The sequence below is a fragment of the Aspergillus sclerotioniger genome (genome assembly GCF_003184525.1).
Source record: "Aspergillus sclerotioniger CBS 115572 chromosome Unknown BO94scaffold_28, whole genome shotgun sequence".
Lineage (NCBI taxonomy): Eukaryota > Fungi > Ascomycota > Eurotiomycetes > Eurotiales > Aspergillaceae > Aspergillus > Aspergillus sclerotioniger.
Window position 1 is genome coordinate 27422 of NW_020291018.1, and position 13712 is coordinate 41133.

The 13712-nt window shown below is 54.7% G+C and overlaps 8 protein-coding genes across 8 annotated transcripts; 4 read left to right on the forward strand and 4 right to left on the reverse strand.

Annotated features, from left to right (window-relative positions):
* Positions 1 to 73: 73 nt before the first annotated feature.
* On the forward strand, positions 74 to 596 carry BO94DRAFT_538418 (uncharacterized protein). Its single transcript, XM_025612485.1, has 2 exons — positions 74 to 459; positions 538 to 596. The coding sequence occupies exon 1, from the start codon at positions 99 to 101 to the stop codon at positions 312 to 314; it is 216 nt and encodes a 71-aa protein (XP_025463983.1). The 5' UTR covers positions 74 to 98; the 3' UTR covers positions 315 to 459; positions 538 to 596.
* BO94DRAFT_538419 (amino acid transporter) lies at positions 386 to 2090 on the forward strand (the record flags this gene model as incomplete). The annotated part of the gene is made up of 5 exons (XM_025612486.1): positions 386 to 459; positions 538 to 1001; positions 1050 to 1073; positions 1132 to 1457; positions 1517 to 2090. The coding sequence occupies 5 exons, from the start codon at positions 386 to 388 to the stop codon at positions 1949 to 1951; spliced, it is 1323 nt and encodes a 440-aa protein (XP_025463984.1). The 3' UTR covers positions 1952 to 2090.
* Positions 2091 to 2320: 230 nt separating this feature from the next.
* On the reverse strand, positions 2321 to 4379 carry BO94DRAFT_523714 (DUF4246 domain-containing protein). The gene is made up of 5 exons (XM_025610230.1): positions 4293 to 4379; positions 4170 to 4243; positions 4032 to 4110; positions 3002 to 3985; positions 2321 to 2948 (listed from the first exon to the last, which is right to left on the reverse strand). The coding sequence occupies exons 1-5, from the start codon at positions 4359 to 4361 to the stop codon at positions 2349 to 2351; spliced, it is 1806 nt and encodes a 601-aa protein (XP_025463985.1). The 5' UTR covers positions 4362 to 4379; the 3' UTR covers positions 2321 to 2348.
* A 397-nt stretch (positions 4380 to 4776) lies between these two features.
* BO94DRAFT_627095 (WSC domain-containing protein) lies at positions 4777 to 5990 on the reverse strand. The gene is made up of 2 exons (XM_025617389.1): positions 5541 to 5990; positions 4777 to 5466 (listed from the first exon to the last, which is right to left on the reverse strand). The coding sequence occupies exons 1-2, from the start codon at positions 5827 to 5829 to the stop codon at positions 5108 to 5110; spliced, it is 648 nt and encodes a 215-aa protein (XP_025463986.1). The 5' UTR covers positions 5830 to 5990; the 3' UTR covers positions 4777 to 5107.
* A 319-nt stretch (positions 5991 to 6309) lies between these two features.
* BO94DRAFT_499303 (Zn(II)2Cys6 transcription factor domain-containing protein) lies at positions 6310 to 7983 on the reverse strand. The gene is made up of 3 exons (XM_025609368.1): positions 7877 to 7983; positions 7572 to 7820; positions 6310 to 7524 (listed from the first exon to the last, which is right to left on the reverse strand). The coding sequence occupies exons 1-3, from the start codon at positions 7958 to 7960 to the stop codon at positions 6643 to 6645; spliced, it is 1215 nt and encodes a 404-aa protein (XP_025463987.1). The 5' UTR covers positions 7961 to 7983; the 3' UTR covers positions 6310 to 6642.
* A 331-nt stretch (positions 7984 to 8314) lies between these two features.
* On the forward strand, positions 8315 to 9423 carry BO94DRAFT_627097 (zinc-binding alcohol dehydrogenase family protein; the record flags this gene model as incomplete). Its single annotated transcript, XM_025617390.1, has 2 exons — positions 8315 to 9072; positions 9114 to 9423. 2 exons carry the CDS (start codon positions 8315 to 8317, stop codon positions 9421 to 9423), a joined length of 1068 nt encoding a protein of 355 aa, XP_025463988.1.
* A 274-nt stretch (positions 9424 to 9697) lies between these two features.
* Positions 9698 to 10926, forward strand: BO94DRAFT_473940 (uncharacterized protein; the record flags this gene model as incomplete). The annotated part of the gene is made up of 4 exons (XM_025608498.1): positions 9698 to 9832; positions 9931 to 10015; positions 10074 to 10432; positions 10513 to 10926. 4 exons carry the CDS (start codon positions 9698 to 9700, stop codon positions 10924 to 10926), a joined length of 993 nt encoding a protein of 330 aa, XP_025463989.1.
* A 1281-nt stretch (positions 10927 to 12207) lies between these two features.
* On the reverse strand, positions 12208 to 13614 carry BO94DRAFT_559364 (tyrosinase family protein; the record flags this gene model as incomplete). Its single annotated transcript, XM_025614061.1, has 5 exons — positions 12208 to 12468; positions 12539 to 12815; positions 12873 to 13138; positions 13192 to 13354; positions 13430 to 13614. The coding sequence occupies 5 exons, from the start codon at positions 13612 to 13614 to the stop codon at positions 12208 to 12210; spliced, it is 1152 nt and encodes a 383-aa protein (XP_025463990.1).
* Between the last annotated feature and the right edge of the window lie 98 nt (positions 13615 to 13712).

The window sequence follows — 13712 nt, forward strand, 5'->3', positions numbered from 1 at the left end:
TTTCTGTCCGTGGTATCAAACAACCTCTGCTGCTGAACACAATGTGGCCCGAGAAAGCGATTCAGTCGGTCTACACCACCGCCCCGGACGAGGGTTCCATGCCCTCAACCAAGGGCGGCACCACCCAGGATGGCCACGACATGTGGCGGGTGGGCCGTGACCAGGAGTTGAATGTAGGTGGCAGACCCCCGCTGGTGTTACCATCATTGACCGGACCAGCGCAACTTTCGATTCCTCTCGGTGCTGGGCTTCAGTGCCGTGTTGATGTGCACCTGGGAGGCCGTCCTCTTGTACGTGGGATCGATCCGGACTGAAGACTGAAGGACAATGGCTAATGTCGGTCAGTGGTGCATCCTACGGTCTCACAGATGGAGGCAAAGGGGGTATGATCTACACCTACCTAGGGGTTCTGTGCGGATTTAGTTTTCCCATTCTGTCCATGGCCGAGATGGCCTCCATGTATGCCTCCCATGCCCGCCCTTTCGATTTGCCCGAATACATTCAATTCTACCATATGACTGACATTGAGTCATCCAGGGCTCCCACTTCCGGCGGGCAGTACCACTGGGTATCCGAGTTCGCTCCTCCCAGCTGCCAATGCTTGCTCAGCTACATCACCGGCTGGGTGTGCGTGCTGGGATGGCACACGGGCATTGCCGGTTGCTGCTACACCGTGGCCAACATGTTAGTCGGTCTCCTGGCCATCAACTACCCGGACTCCTACGTCTATCAACCGTGGCACGTTACCCTGCTGGTCATTGCGGTGGCGGTGGCAGCGCTCATCTTCAACACCTTGCTGGCCCAGAAGCTGGCCCTGATCGAAGGCATCATCTTGATCGTCCACTGCTTTGGCTTCTTTGGCATTCTCATTCCCCTGTGGGTGCTGTCTCCATCAGTAGCACCGTCGGAGGTCTTTGGATCCATTGTCGACCGCGGAGGATGGGGCAATAACGGTCTCTCGTGCTTGGTTGGTGTCGTGGGTCCCATCTATGCCCTGATCGGTGAGTCGCATGCAGCAGAATAGCAGACTTGAGACTGACTAGCCGTAGGTCCCGATTCAGCAGTACATATGTGTATGTCAACTTTACTGCCAAGTATAACAATACCCATCAATGCTAACCAAGTGCATAGCTGAGGAAATCCGGGACGCGTCGCGCGTGCTCCCCCTGGGCATGGTCTGGACTCTCCTCCTCAATGGCGCCACCGGCTTCGTGATGATTGTGACATTCGCCTTTTGCGTCGGCGACATTGACAAAGTCATGGCCTCGACCACCGGCTTCGCATTCATCCAGGTGTTTCTCAACTCGACCGGATCAGTGCCGGCCGCTACGGGAATGACAGTCGTGATCATGATCATGCAGTTCTGTGCCACCATCAGCAACGTCGCCACGACATCTCGACAGATCTACTCGTTTGCCCGCGACCAAGGCCTACCGTTCTCCAACTTTTTCGCTCAGGTGCTTCTCACACCCCATCCTATCCTCAATCCTGTCCTGGATGAAACTAACTGCAAAAGGTCAACACCACATTCACCGTCCCTCTCAACGCCCTCTGCATCAGCCTCGTCATCGTCTCCCTGCTCTCCCTCATCAACATCGGTTCCTCCGTCGCCTTCAACGCCATCATGTCCCTCGGCACCGCCGCCCTACTCTCCTCCTACCTCATCTCCATCAGCTGCGTCCGACTCCGTCGATGGCGCAAGCAACCGCTCCCCCCAGCACGCTGGAGCATGGGTCGGTTCACTCCGTTCGTGGATACAGTCTCGCTCCTGGTGTTGGCGATCGTCTTCGTCTTCACCTTCTTCCCGTTGACCAATGACACCGCCCCGTCGGAGTTCAACTGGGCGATTGTCATCTTCGGGGCGGTGGTGGTGTTTGCGTTGGTGTACTATGCGTTGCATGCACGGAAGGTGTATAAGGGGCCGGTGACGAGGGTGAGGGTGGCGCAGTAGTCCTTTTTCTATCTTTGTTAGCAATGTGTGGATTGTGGTGATGTTGCGAGGGAGGAAGGGGTGTATATATATTGGTAGTTCGTATAGAAAGGTTCGGACTTACGAAATGTACGTGAAGAATTACTAGAGCACAATATGACTCCCTACACATCATAGAATTCCCGGTTGTTAGTTCTTATCTCTTAGAGGATGGCTCTAACTCGGACTGAGTTAACAATCGAGTCTGGAAGACATATTGGCCCTTGCTTGATTTGCGGAGATTTCACGGCTGCTTCTTATCAGTCCTCCGTCGGCGAGCTACGGTTGTTCTGCAGATAGCATAAAGACCGCTCCGAATTAGCGTCCTCATTAATATACATTAATTAATCTATACTCCATTCATCCTATCCTGAGCTTATCAATGCTCACACAACCCAAAATCCCCTGTCTCAAACGCCGCGTTCTGCGCATCCTGTTTAGACCGCCGCTCGTCCATCAGCTCCAGTCGATATTCCTTGGCGTCCTCCAGGGTCATGCACGCCTCAGGAATATCCTGCGCCACCATGTTCTGCAACTCGGCGGGCAGTCGTGGGGACAAGGCTTCCTGGACCGCCTCCTGTCTCTCGCGCGCCCACTCCTCCTGCTGTGGGGGTACATTTGCCGTGGAGATGATGCGCCGGTTCGGGTCGATCAGAAACAGAGCCAGAATCTTGCGATGACCGGGCTGCGAGGGGTCCGCCAGCCCAAACGGCGCTACGCAGTGTTGCACCACATTAGGAAACGTGAGCAGCCGGCCTTCATTGCATCGGACACTACCCAGATCTTGGGTAATTTGGGTATCCCCAGAACCGGGCACATCGGGCCCGAATCCATAGACGGCCTGGAGAAACTCGTGCTGGTCTTGATCATAGTTAATATCAGACATATCTGTGGAGGCGCGCTGGCGGAAGCAGAGTTGGCTGTCGGTGATGTTGTGGCTATCGTAGTAGTAAATCGCAGTCGCGCAGATGCGCTCATTCTGATAACACCAGTGATTAGTATACTCCTGGCCGTCGTCGGGGAAGCACTCACCAACTGCCCTTCAATGTGCCACGATCCCCCTGCATATTCTGGACTCTTGGGGGTGAGTTCGATATTGGCCAATTTGACAATGACCTGGAGTCCCTGCTCTCGGAAGGTCTCGCGCAGATTGACCTGGCCCCGCCAGTTGGGTCGGGGAGGTGAGAACCTCGTGCTGGGCTCCGGAAGTTGGATGGGCGTTGATCGGCGCCACTCGTCGTGGCGCTCGCAGAACTCATCGCTCCACCTTTCCTCCTCGTCTTTGGGCTCCGGCTCTGGCTCCGGGTGGTCCAGATACACGACCTTTTCGTAGGGAATTCTCTCGTTCTGAAACCCACGGACTTCGGTCAGACTGGTGTCCCAGAGAGGGATGCTGGCGTCGATGATCTTCTCAACAACCTGGTACAGAGGCTGGTGCTTCGTCGGGGACAGATTGTTGATGTAGGAGGTGATGCGACATCCGCCTTCCTCTGGCAACTGCACATTACAGGGCAGCCATTGGAACTTCTGGCTGTAGGGGTGCATTCCCCGCATCTGCCATGGCATCCATCGTCCAGAATGACCGGCTCCCAGACCGGCTTCTTCCTCGGGGGGGACAGCCAAAATCACGCCCTCGCCAATGCTGCCCATGCAGTCGTCGACGGTGATGACGCGGTCTGGCAGAATGCGGGTGCGCCCATAGACGAGCGGAAACAGCGATGGGTGGACCAGATCAAGCACTTTCCCATCCGAGCCGGGGTGGTAATCCTTTTGCTCGTTTGGGATATCTTCCAACGGGGCCACGGCATGTCGCAAGGCCTGCTGCACCTCGGACGACACGGCGGTATCGGAACGAACGACTCCAATATCAAACACGGTCACTAAACCCTGGCGTTTCAGGGTGTCCGCTTTCCAATGCATTTCTTTGATGATCCATTCCATCATCCGGGGGCTGACGTTGCGACCAGATTCCATAATTTCTTTCTCCCATTTGGACGTGATGGCATCGTCCAACACCTGTCTGGGTTAATTCAGATAGGAAGGCCACAGGTGAGGTACAGACCTTGCGTTCCCAGTCGGGCTTTTCCGAGATGGCATTCATGATCTGAACCATGGTGAGTTCTCGCTGGGTGTTGATGTGACTACGGATGTCAGTATATCAACGCCGGGGGTCGGTGGAAAGGGGCTGGGCCACGCTTACCCCACGTAGCCGTCGTGAATATTGGCGTAGTCCAGGGCATTGGGGTAGAGGGTCATATCCCAGTTATGTTTACCCTGTATGTTGTGTCAGATCTTCGCTGTGCATGGAAAGAATGTGGCGTACTTTGGGCTTGTGGTTCAAGGGCAGATTAAACCCGGGGAGTTGGATCGGTGCGGTATGTGCGGAACCCATGGTGTCGACACGGTGATGGTTTGTATGTGTATGTCGATAAAGGATAGGTATATGTGCTTCTTATAGGGTTCTTTCCATGTTGGTCAGTAGGGCGATCACTGCCTTCTCTGGCAGGCAACCACCCTGAAGATTTAGGCAGGGCCAGGCAGGATTAGGCACGGGCTTGGCGGGCCCCTCTTGGCGAGTCTTTCGGGGAGTTTAAGGTTTGCTGGGCGTGCCTGCCAAGCCGTCGCCAATGTGCGGCACACGGTCGATCCGCACATTCTTGTGCTCGTCTTGAAACCATTCAAATTCGAGTCAGAAAGAGCGGGTTCGTCTACTGGTGAGCTGTATGGGTATTTATGTGCAAATGCTTGTTTGTCCCCCGACCGTGAAGGACTGAAATGCCGTGAATGATTGAAGGATTACAGGTCTTAGATATTCCAATGCTGACAGTTGAGGATGTCTATCGCATACTATAAAATGGGATACACCTGGAAAAGGGCACCTGCTAGTAGTCGACCATGCTAATTCCTGGGGCAGCTGATGTCGGGTTATATCCTCGGCACATAGTAACAAGGTCAGTACATCAGTATATTCTAGACAGCAATTACGAAGCCAATGGACGATCAAGAAGCAGCTACGATCTCGACTGGAATTACTGTGCCAACAGCATCTTCTCGCGGATTTCCTGTACGGAGGAAATCGAGAACAGCCTACAGCTTAGCCCATATCACGCGGATATCCATCAGTCTCGCAGAGGGTATCTAGAAGAACAAGAACCGGAATCGACGACTTGCCCCCGAGGTAGCTGTAGTGGGAGATGCCCGAGCAGTGGACACAATGGCCGACGTACTGGCCCAAGAAGCCGACTGACTGGCCGTGGTCGAGGCCACCGCCGGGGTGGGATACACCGTGAAGCTCGAGGCCGTGGTGGTTTCCGGACCGCCACCATTGCCAGGAGGGCCATTCCCACTGCCATATCCCGGGCCGTCGCCATCGCCATCGCCATCGCCATTATTGGGGCCACCACCGTTGCCATTCGGGGGTCCATCTCCGTTTCCGCCGTCATCCGGATCAGCTGTGATGCCCAGCTGATACACTGACCAGACACCTGTGCCACCACCTAAGTCATCCCACGGTCGCGTTAGCCAGTGCACCGAACCTGGGAAATGGTTTCACTTTCTGGACCCCACTTACAGGTATCAGCTGGGTAGCCCGGACACTGGGTGTTGCATTCTTTGCCCGACACGAAGGTGGAGGGGACCGGGGGCGAGACACCGCACCAGCAGTGCGAGTCCTGTAGACCGGCAAAGGGCGCCCCGACCTTGGCGCACACCTGACCGCACAATCCCACCGACTGGTATTGGTTGGAACCTTGATCCGTCAGGTTACCGGGCGAGGAGTGGCAGCCCATGTAGGTGTCCATTTGCGCCGTGGCGGAGAGCGAGAGGGCCAGCAGGGCGCCCAGCGAGAAGGCGGCCTTCATCGTGAGAGCGGTCGGTCGGATTCAATTTCAATGGGGGAAAGAGTGACTGGAGGGGCTGTTGTGAGTTGTGACAATGATAACGAGGGACTGGTGAGGAGAAAAGGTGGTCGAGGGAGGAGAGGCAACGGGGCTTCTTAAGTGAGGCGCGACGAACGCCGGACCCTGAAATCGATTGCAGACCCTGAACGAATCACCATCAGCACACACTAGCTCGAGCTAAGCAGCCTAGGGCCAACTCGCTAACCGGACAGGGGCCGAACCCCGAACCCAAGCGTATCAGAATGGGGGCCTGGATCGGAGATGACCCACGAGGCCCCGACAACTGATCCTTCGGGCGGGACCCTGATCCCTCACTGCCCGACTCTCGTTGAGTCGTTGGATTCGGGGAGAATAATAAGAGTGAATAATGCATTCTCCTCTGCTACACAGTAGCTATGCATTCTGTTCAATCATCCTGGACCCAGCTGAGTATGATGTCATGCGGTTGAGCTGTTGTCCATCCCCGGGCCCTAACCGTGGTTCGGGCCTGCCACTAGTGCCCTAGTCCCCTTCACAAGTTCACACCAGCTGTTCCATGCAAAAGTCGACGATGATCGCCCATCACATAAATCCCCTGCATAATCACTAATTCAATGAGGCTGAATATCGAGGCTTGGAGAGGGTGATATTATCCTGGTCCACTCTCAGCCCCTCCCGTTCAATAGGAGGAGATCCTCTACATGATACGGTGCTAGGCTGCTAGTATTATCCCCACAATCCTGTTTGCTGCACTCGAGCCAGTCATCATCCGGATTGAGCATCCTCTCAGCTCCATTACAACATGGCGTCAACTAGTCTCCCAACCGGTTGGTGAGCAGGTGGACTGCCGACACCTTCTACGGAGAGCCCGCTTTGCCCCCTATCGAAACCCTGTCGAAGGAATGAGAGGATCGTGTGGATGTCGTCAATATCTGAGAAATGCCTCTCGAGATAGAGGCAAATCGCATCGCCCTCCAGCCAGGCGCGTCGATTCATCCACCACACCCCCAGCTGGCGCGCCTTCCAATACCAACACCCGAGCAACAGGAGGGCTCGCGGATCTCGCTCTAAAAGAAGACGCTTGAACCGGGGGGTCATGGTCCGGAGACAGTTCACAAAGCTGAGGATGTTGGTGAACACTGGTCGGTCCATGTACAACGCTTGCGCCACATCAACAGCTACCTCACGGTAGGGCGAACAATCGACTCCGGGAGACGCCGTGCTCAACCCGAAGAGGCGTGTGAATGCCATGGGCACCTTGCTGAGGTCCAACGCCTCCGGTTCTCCAGGGAACAGCTTGCTCAGCTGATATGGGGCCAAGGCATCCGCGACTGGGTCCGATGAGGAGGACGGCATCACTCGCCAGATCTCTTCCTTCCCGCCATTGATTTGCAGCCAGGCTGGACCCACTGCGGCCGTACAGCGGAGAGGCCAAGCATCCTCTGGGGTACGAGCTTCGACGTGGCAGAAGACCAGGAACCATAGGATGGCAGCCGTGGTCAGCACTGCCCCCGTCTCCTTGGGCGGGAAGCCAAGCGACATCTTGCGATTAAACCCAGTCAGGGCCCGATCCCAGTGGTCGGACTCGGCCAGGTTCATGCTTGGACGTGAACCATCCAGCGCGTGACGGTCATGCATCAGGACCAATGTCAAAATCGCATGTCTCAGGTAGGGGGTCTAGCCCTGTCAGCTAGCAGACACAAGAAGGGAAACATGGACCGCACCGATCTCGCCAGCTGCATCACTTCGTTCTGGAGAACCTGTCTAGATCTGCCATGGGACACGGTAAGAGCGGTTCGCACCTGGAACCGGCTCAGCAGAAAGTCGTTCGTGTCCACCCAGTACGAGAGACCAAAGGGCTGGGCCATGGTGACCACGCGCTCCACCGAGGCCTGCAGAGGCCCCGTGGAGGCATAGGTGCATGAGACCCCATACGCCAGGCATCTCCGGCAGACGGGTTTGGTCTCGTCACACTGCCCGACTATCAGCATCGGATTTCGGAGAGGGCTATAGTCCCAGGGCCACTTACTTTGACGCTTCGGAGCTTGCAGTTGCCGCAACCCCGTCGGGATCTTCGGTGGGCTGGTCTCCGTGGCCGGTCGTGATGGTCCATGACGGTGGAAAACCTTCTAGGCGGTAGTTCTGATGACAATGAGATGGTCTGCACTTGACGAGATGGACAGACATGTCCCATCCTGACTAACAAAGTTGGCTGCCAGTTGTCAGCACTAGACCCTCATTCGGATGCAGTCGATCATGATTGGCCGCCACCATCCGGCCAGGATCTCCGCCCTAAACAGCTAAACTCCGCCGCGCACATCGGCTTCATCTCAGTCTCAGCATGCGATGGATGGTATAAATTCCCGGCGACATCTGGGTACATGGATGAGATCAATCCCAGTCACTCGGAACCATCCCAGCTCAACCCCTCTCAAGTGACAGTCACATAGCCTCCCTAACAATCATCATGCCCACCAACCAAGCCGCCTGGCTGATGGCCTCCCGAGCCCATCTACTACAGGTCCAGTCGGCGCCCTACACGCCTCCACGCGAGGGCGAGATCGTCATCCGCAACCACGCCGTGGCCATCAATCCCATCGATTGGGCCCTCCAGGGCCAAGGCACTTCCCTCATGTTTCGCTGGCTCACCTATCCTTGCATTCTGGGCACCGACATCGCTGGCGAGGTAGTCGAGGTAGGCCCCGGTGTCACCCAGTATCGAGTGGGCGATCGAGTGCTAGGCGACGCCAGTGGAAAGAATGAGAAGATCAATACCCCATCCCAGGGCGGGTTTCAGCTCTACGTGGTGCTGGCGACGCATATGGTCACCCGCAGTCCAGCGTCCCTGTCATATGAAAAGGCCGCCGTCTTGCCCTTGGGCATCGCCACTGCTGCCTGTGGCCTCTTTGAACCCAACCAACTCAACCTGTCCTATCCCTCTGCCAATCCAACCCCGACCGGCCAGACCGTCATCATCTGGGGCGGATCCACCAGCGTGGGCAGCAACGCCATCCAACTCGCAGTCGCGGCCGGGTACGAAGTGTTCACCACCGCGTCCCCCCACAACTTCAAGTACGTGACGATCCTGGGCGCAACCAAGGTATTCGACTACAAGAGCTCGACCATCGTGCCTGACATGATCGCCGCATGTCGGGGAAAGACCCTTGCCGGGGCGCTGGCGGCAGGCTCCAACGCCGCAGACAGTTGCATGGCCATCCTGGCACAGTGCAATGGGAATTGCTTCGTCTCCATGGCCAGCTACCCAGTGCCGTCGCACCTCCCAAGTACTTCACCACCCTGAGGACAATGATCTCCTTCTTCCGCGGAAGTCTCTCCTACTGGATCAAATCCCGCACTGCGGGCATCCAGTACAACTATATTTTTGCCTCCACGTTGTATGACAATGGGATTGGTGAAATGATCTTCGCCGACTTCCTCCCGACGGCGCTGGCGGAGGGTCGATATAAGGTGGTTCCCGAACAGGTCGTGCATGGAAAGGGGTTGGAGAGGATCCAAGGGGCCATAGACTATCATAAGCAGGGCTTGTCTGCGAAGAAGGTCGTCGTTTCGTTGTAACTGGGTATTTCAGCTGTGCAATCCACGAGCCATGAAGAGTTTAGTTAATGAGGAACTGATTGGTAGCAATCTCTATACATAGATAATTACTTCCATGATCCCAGCTTCCAGAAGCGTTGCTGAAATTGATCGGATATAATTCCCACAACCCCGCCCTCCTCGTCATTGTTATCAAGGTGATGGCTCAGGGAGATCACAGTGACATCATAGGAGAAAGGCTCCCAATAGAACGCCGTCGTAAGATGACTTTTAGCACCCACTCAAATCCACCATAATGTCCACTTCGGACCTCTCCTGGTCGGAGTGTCCGTCGGGTTTATACGCCTTACCCCCATTCTGCTATATCTGCGGCAGTCATTCCATCGGGATGCCAATGGACCATGCCCCCTTAAACGGTATGTCAAAGAATGTTGTACCCTATCAGACTTCATTTTATTTTGATCAACGACGAGCGCCTGCTAGCATGCAAACTACCAGCACTAATTGATCATAGGTTGGAATCACGAGGAACATGCGCTCTTCTACTCAGCCAGCGAAATGGAGAAGATATACTCTTTAAACTACGCAGGCTGGCGCACTCTCTACCGTATGAGTATGTTCCATACTACCCTACCCTGCTGAACCCCGACTCTAAGAATAATAAATCCCAGTCCTCTACGACCCCCAAGAGCAACTATACTGCCTCTCCGGAATAGCCCAAAACGCCCTCGCCTCCCCATTGCAGCGAATCGAATATATGGCCCCCTGGGACGAGGACGACTGGGTCCTCAATAACCGTCGAAAGGAAGGCTTTGCGAATCCCCGGGTCATTCTCCCCTCTGAGAACATCGAAGCCCAGACCTCACTAGCCGGGTATCTAATGCATGCACTATGCTGGAGACATCTCCTCCGCTTCATCAATGGACCCACTTCGGCGGATGATCTGCGGATTCTCTCCCAAACGCTTATCCAACACTGGGTGAAAGGGGGAGTGCATGAAAGCCTGAGTCTTCCGATAAGCCGTTGCAATGTTGAGATTCGGAAGTTGATGAGGACATGTGGTAGATTCCCCCTCTCCTATCACATAGATCTGATATACCAATAGACAAGTTCAATCCAGACCCTCTAGGTATAAACACCATCCGCAAACTAGTGACAGAGTGTAGAAAGCGAGCGGCCATGGGAGTACGTATAAAGAGAACTGCCCTGACAACACAGTGTCGACTGCATACCCTCCCAATGGAGTTACAGTACATGATTATGGATCTGCTTGATTGTCATGACGTCTGTGCGATGTTGAGAGGGATAAATTGGGATGTTGGGACTGGATACTGGAAACATAGACTCCATAGGCTCTCGTTCGATGAGATCAAGAGTATCCAGGACGAGGAGCTGGATTGGCGCTGGTTGTGTTTGAGGTTGGAACTGCTCGAATCTAGCCCCACGGGAGGGGAGCGAAGACGGTTTTTTGAAGTGTTGAGGGGAATAGGGGCTCAGTATGACGCAGCAAGGGAGGAACATTGAAGAGCTACTATGTAATAGTTTCATGCTGGTGACGTATAAAAATATTATCATCCTTGGGTGTCAACAAGACATCAGGATACACATTCTTTTCACCAAATATCTTGCCAGATCGACATGCACCTGCCAGGTGGACCTACCAGTTATATATATCATCCGGCAAAATGGCGGGCATTAGAATCGGTCCTGATCCACCCCCCGTTACATACGAAATCCAACGCCGTTGCTATATCTGTGGCCATACCATGAATGCCCTGATGGACGATTACATCCTAGCCCTCAAGGCATGCCTCGGCCCCATGAGATTCTACCCAGCCAAGGAACTGGAGAATATGTACCCCTTCTCGCACTCCGGGTGAAGAGGTACATGTTTTTGGGTATGGCCTCTTCTACTTACCCCCCAGTGATTCGAACAGATCAATTTAACATCGAGAACAGTCATGTATGACCCCGAGTCACGAGCTTACCAGCTCTCCGGGGTAGCCCAGGTAGCCCATCGGGAACTTCGACAAAGTGATGGATACATTGTTCCCCGGGATGAAACCGAGGGCATCCTCGCGATCTCTTACTGGGATGAAAATGACGGCGTCGTCACCATTTATCCTAGCGACGGACCCGAGGCACATCGACTGGTGAATCCCAAGGTCATTCTTGCTGCCAGCAACATTGGAGAAACACAGGAAGTTGATGGGATACATGGGTAGGAGATAACTCCATACCCAAGACAAGAGGCGCTTTGCGATGCAATCAGCATTGCCTTTTAGAAGGGGTTAATGTGATGAAACTAACTATAATCGAATAGACTTCGATCACGTCCACGAACTAATCGAAGAATGCCGAACCAAGGTTGAAACTCAGGGGCAAATGGAGGGATCCTCTCTCGCTGTGCGGTCCCGAATCATCACACTCCCGCTCGAGCTACAGTACATGATTATGGATCTGCTAGGATATAAGGATTTGTGTATGTTGCAGCAGGGTATTGGTTGGCCTTTGGACGCCAGATATTGGAAGCACCGAGCGAAAAATGGGCTGTTTTGGGAAGTGCGCGAGCTGTCCAGAAAAGATATAGACTATCGAAGATTGTGCTTGAAGCGAACAGAATCCCCGCCACTCGAATGAACGAGCAAAACATATCAAAGGTCTTAGGAAAGTCCGGGAGGAATTTGAGTATAGGAGGAAAAAGGAAATGGAAAGCCTCCGACACAATATAATTAATATTAATCTTGTAGGTTAGTGCTCATTATGTTGTGCTATTTGCTGATGATCACTGTGGTGGAGTGAAGTTTACTCGTAAATGTAGCACAGCGGCGTACCGGCCGTGGTGTCCAGCACATCGTAGATCTCGCGCGACACCGTCAGGTTGCCCATGGGTAGAATGTCATGGATGGTGGTGTTGGGCGACGGCATCAGGCCATCGATGAAGTCGGGGCCCTTGACGACATAGGTCCGGTTGGCCGGGTTGAGGTTCTGCCAGATCCAGAAGGTGCGGTCGATCATGGCATGGTGGAGGTAGAAGGCAGGGTCACCGGGAGAGGCGTACAGATCCTATAAGAAGTTGTATATCAGTATCTTTGCACCTTCTATGCCACTCGGGGTAAAAAGAAGGCAGACTTACACCACCCGGATCACCACCGATGGTAAAGTGACCGGCAGTGTGAACGCCCAGGAACCCTTCCTCGAAGAACCCTTGCATGGTCCACTCGAAGCAGGAGATAGTATCGCACTCCTCAATCAGGCTCATGACATCGCTGCTCTTAGTCCAGCCAAGGGCGGCATAGGGCGAGATGTCACGACGCAGACAACGGGGGTTGTAGTCCAATCCGGTACCGTTCTGGGCCACGAGTCCGGGGATCTGGAGGGTGGGATCGACGGGTCCCAGGTTGACGGTCATGCTGTTGGCCTCTGGTCAGTATTCGGGCACATGGTTCTGTGTCGAAGGGGAATCATACTTGGCAAAGGGACCGTTGCGGACACAGCCACCACCCACGCCCGGCGGGATGGTTGTGTAGGCCGTGGCTGGGGTGCCATTGTGAGCGACGTAGTCACCGTTTCCCGACATACTGTACTCGGTGCCATCGAAGACAGGCGAGTTGATGGGGTTGGCGGCGTACTTGTTCCACGCCCAGTACGGCTGGTAGCCATCGTAACCACACTCGGTGCGGAGGGCATTCTCATAAGCCCAGGTGAAGTAGCGGTGCCAGGTCAGGAAGTTGCCCTATGCTTTTAGGTCAGAGGAGAATATTCCAATTGTATGGCTCCAAAACATACCGTGCCGTGGATGTACAGCGTCTGGTTGATGTGGACGGCCACAAAGTCATCGTAACGGTTCCGGACTCCAGGGGCCCAGTTGGGGTCGGACCTGGGGGGCCTGGACATTAGGCAGAGCACGGCATCGGTGTATTTCTTGCGGTCGGCGGGTTCAAGGGAGCCCCTGTGGAAGAGGAAGAATTAGCATGACATTTCGCTCTTTGCAACGTCTTTTGAAGATCCGGAAAGACGTCTGTACCATTCCTTGCGGACGGCTGCATTGTTGATGTTGCAGCTGGAGTTGGAAGCCCCCTGAGCTGCCACATAGGCGAGCTTGGTTGCGAGGGCCTTGCTGGCCAGGGCATCGACAGGGTCAGCGGAGGCTGCCGACGCCGGAGCGACGGTCAGCGCTGCGATGGCAGCAGAAAGGATCGAGAAACGCATCGTGCTTGGCAGTGCAGTTCTCTGGACCGTGAGAGTGGGTGATGTCGGAGAAGTCCACTGGAAGGCGGTCCTTTGCGACCTCTATATACCCCTTGGCT

Bases quoted from the DNA above. Each gene is read 5' to 3' on its own strand.
- BO94DRAFT_538418 (XM_025612485.1), top strand. From the start codon at position 99: ATGCCCTCAACCAAGGGCGGCACCACCCAGGATGGCCACGACATGTGG.
- BO94DRAFT_523714 (XM_025610230.1), bottom strand. From the start codon at position 4,361: ATGGGTTCCGCACATACCGCACCGATCCAACTCCCCGGGTTTAATCTG. The intron at 4,244-4,292 runs GTACGCCACATT...CACAACATACAG, and splicing joins CCTTGAACCACAAGCCCAAA to GGTAAACATAACTGGGATAT. The intron at 3,986-4,031 runs GTCTGTACCTCA...TAACCCAGACAG, and splicing joins AGCCCGACTGGGAACGCAAG to GTGTTGGACGATGCCATCAC.
- BO94DRAFT_627095 (XM_025617389.1), bottom strand. From the start codon at position 5,829: ATGAAGGCCGCCTTCTCGCTGGGCGCCCTGCTGGCCCTCTCGCTCTCC. The intron at 5,467-5,540 runs GTAAGTGGGGTC...GGGATGACTTAG, and splicing joins GGGCTACCCAGCTGATACCT to GTGGTGGCACAGGTGTCTGG.
- BO94DRAFT_499303 (XM_025609368.1), bottom strand. From the start codon at position 7,960: ATGGACCATCACGACCGGCCACGGAGACCAGCCCACCGAAGATCCCGA. The intron at 7,821-7,876 runs GTAAGTGGCCCT...ATAGTCGGGCAG, and splicing joins GCAAGCTCCGAAGCGTCAAA to TGTGACGAGACCAAACCCGT. The intron at 7,525-7,571 runs GTGCGGTCCATG...TGACAGGGCTAG, and splicing joins TGATGCAGCTGGCGAGATCG to ACCCCCTACCTGAGACATGC.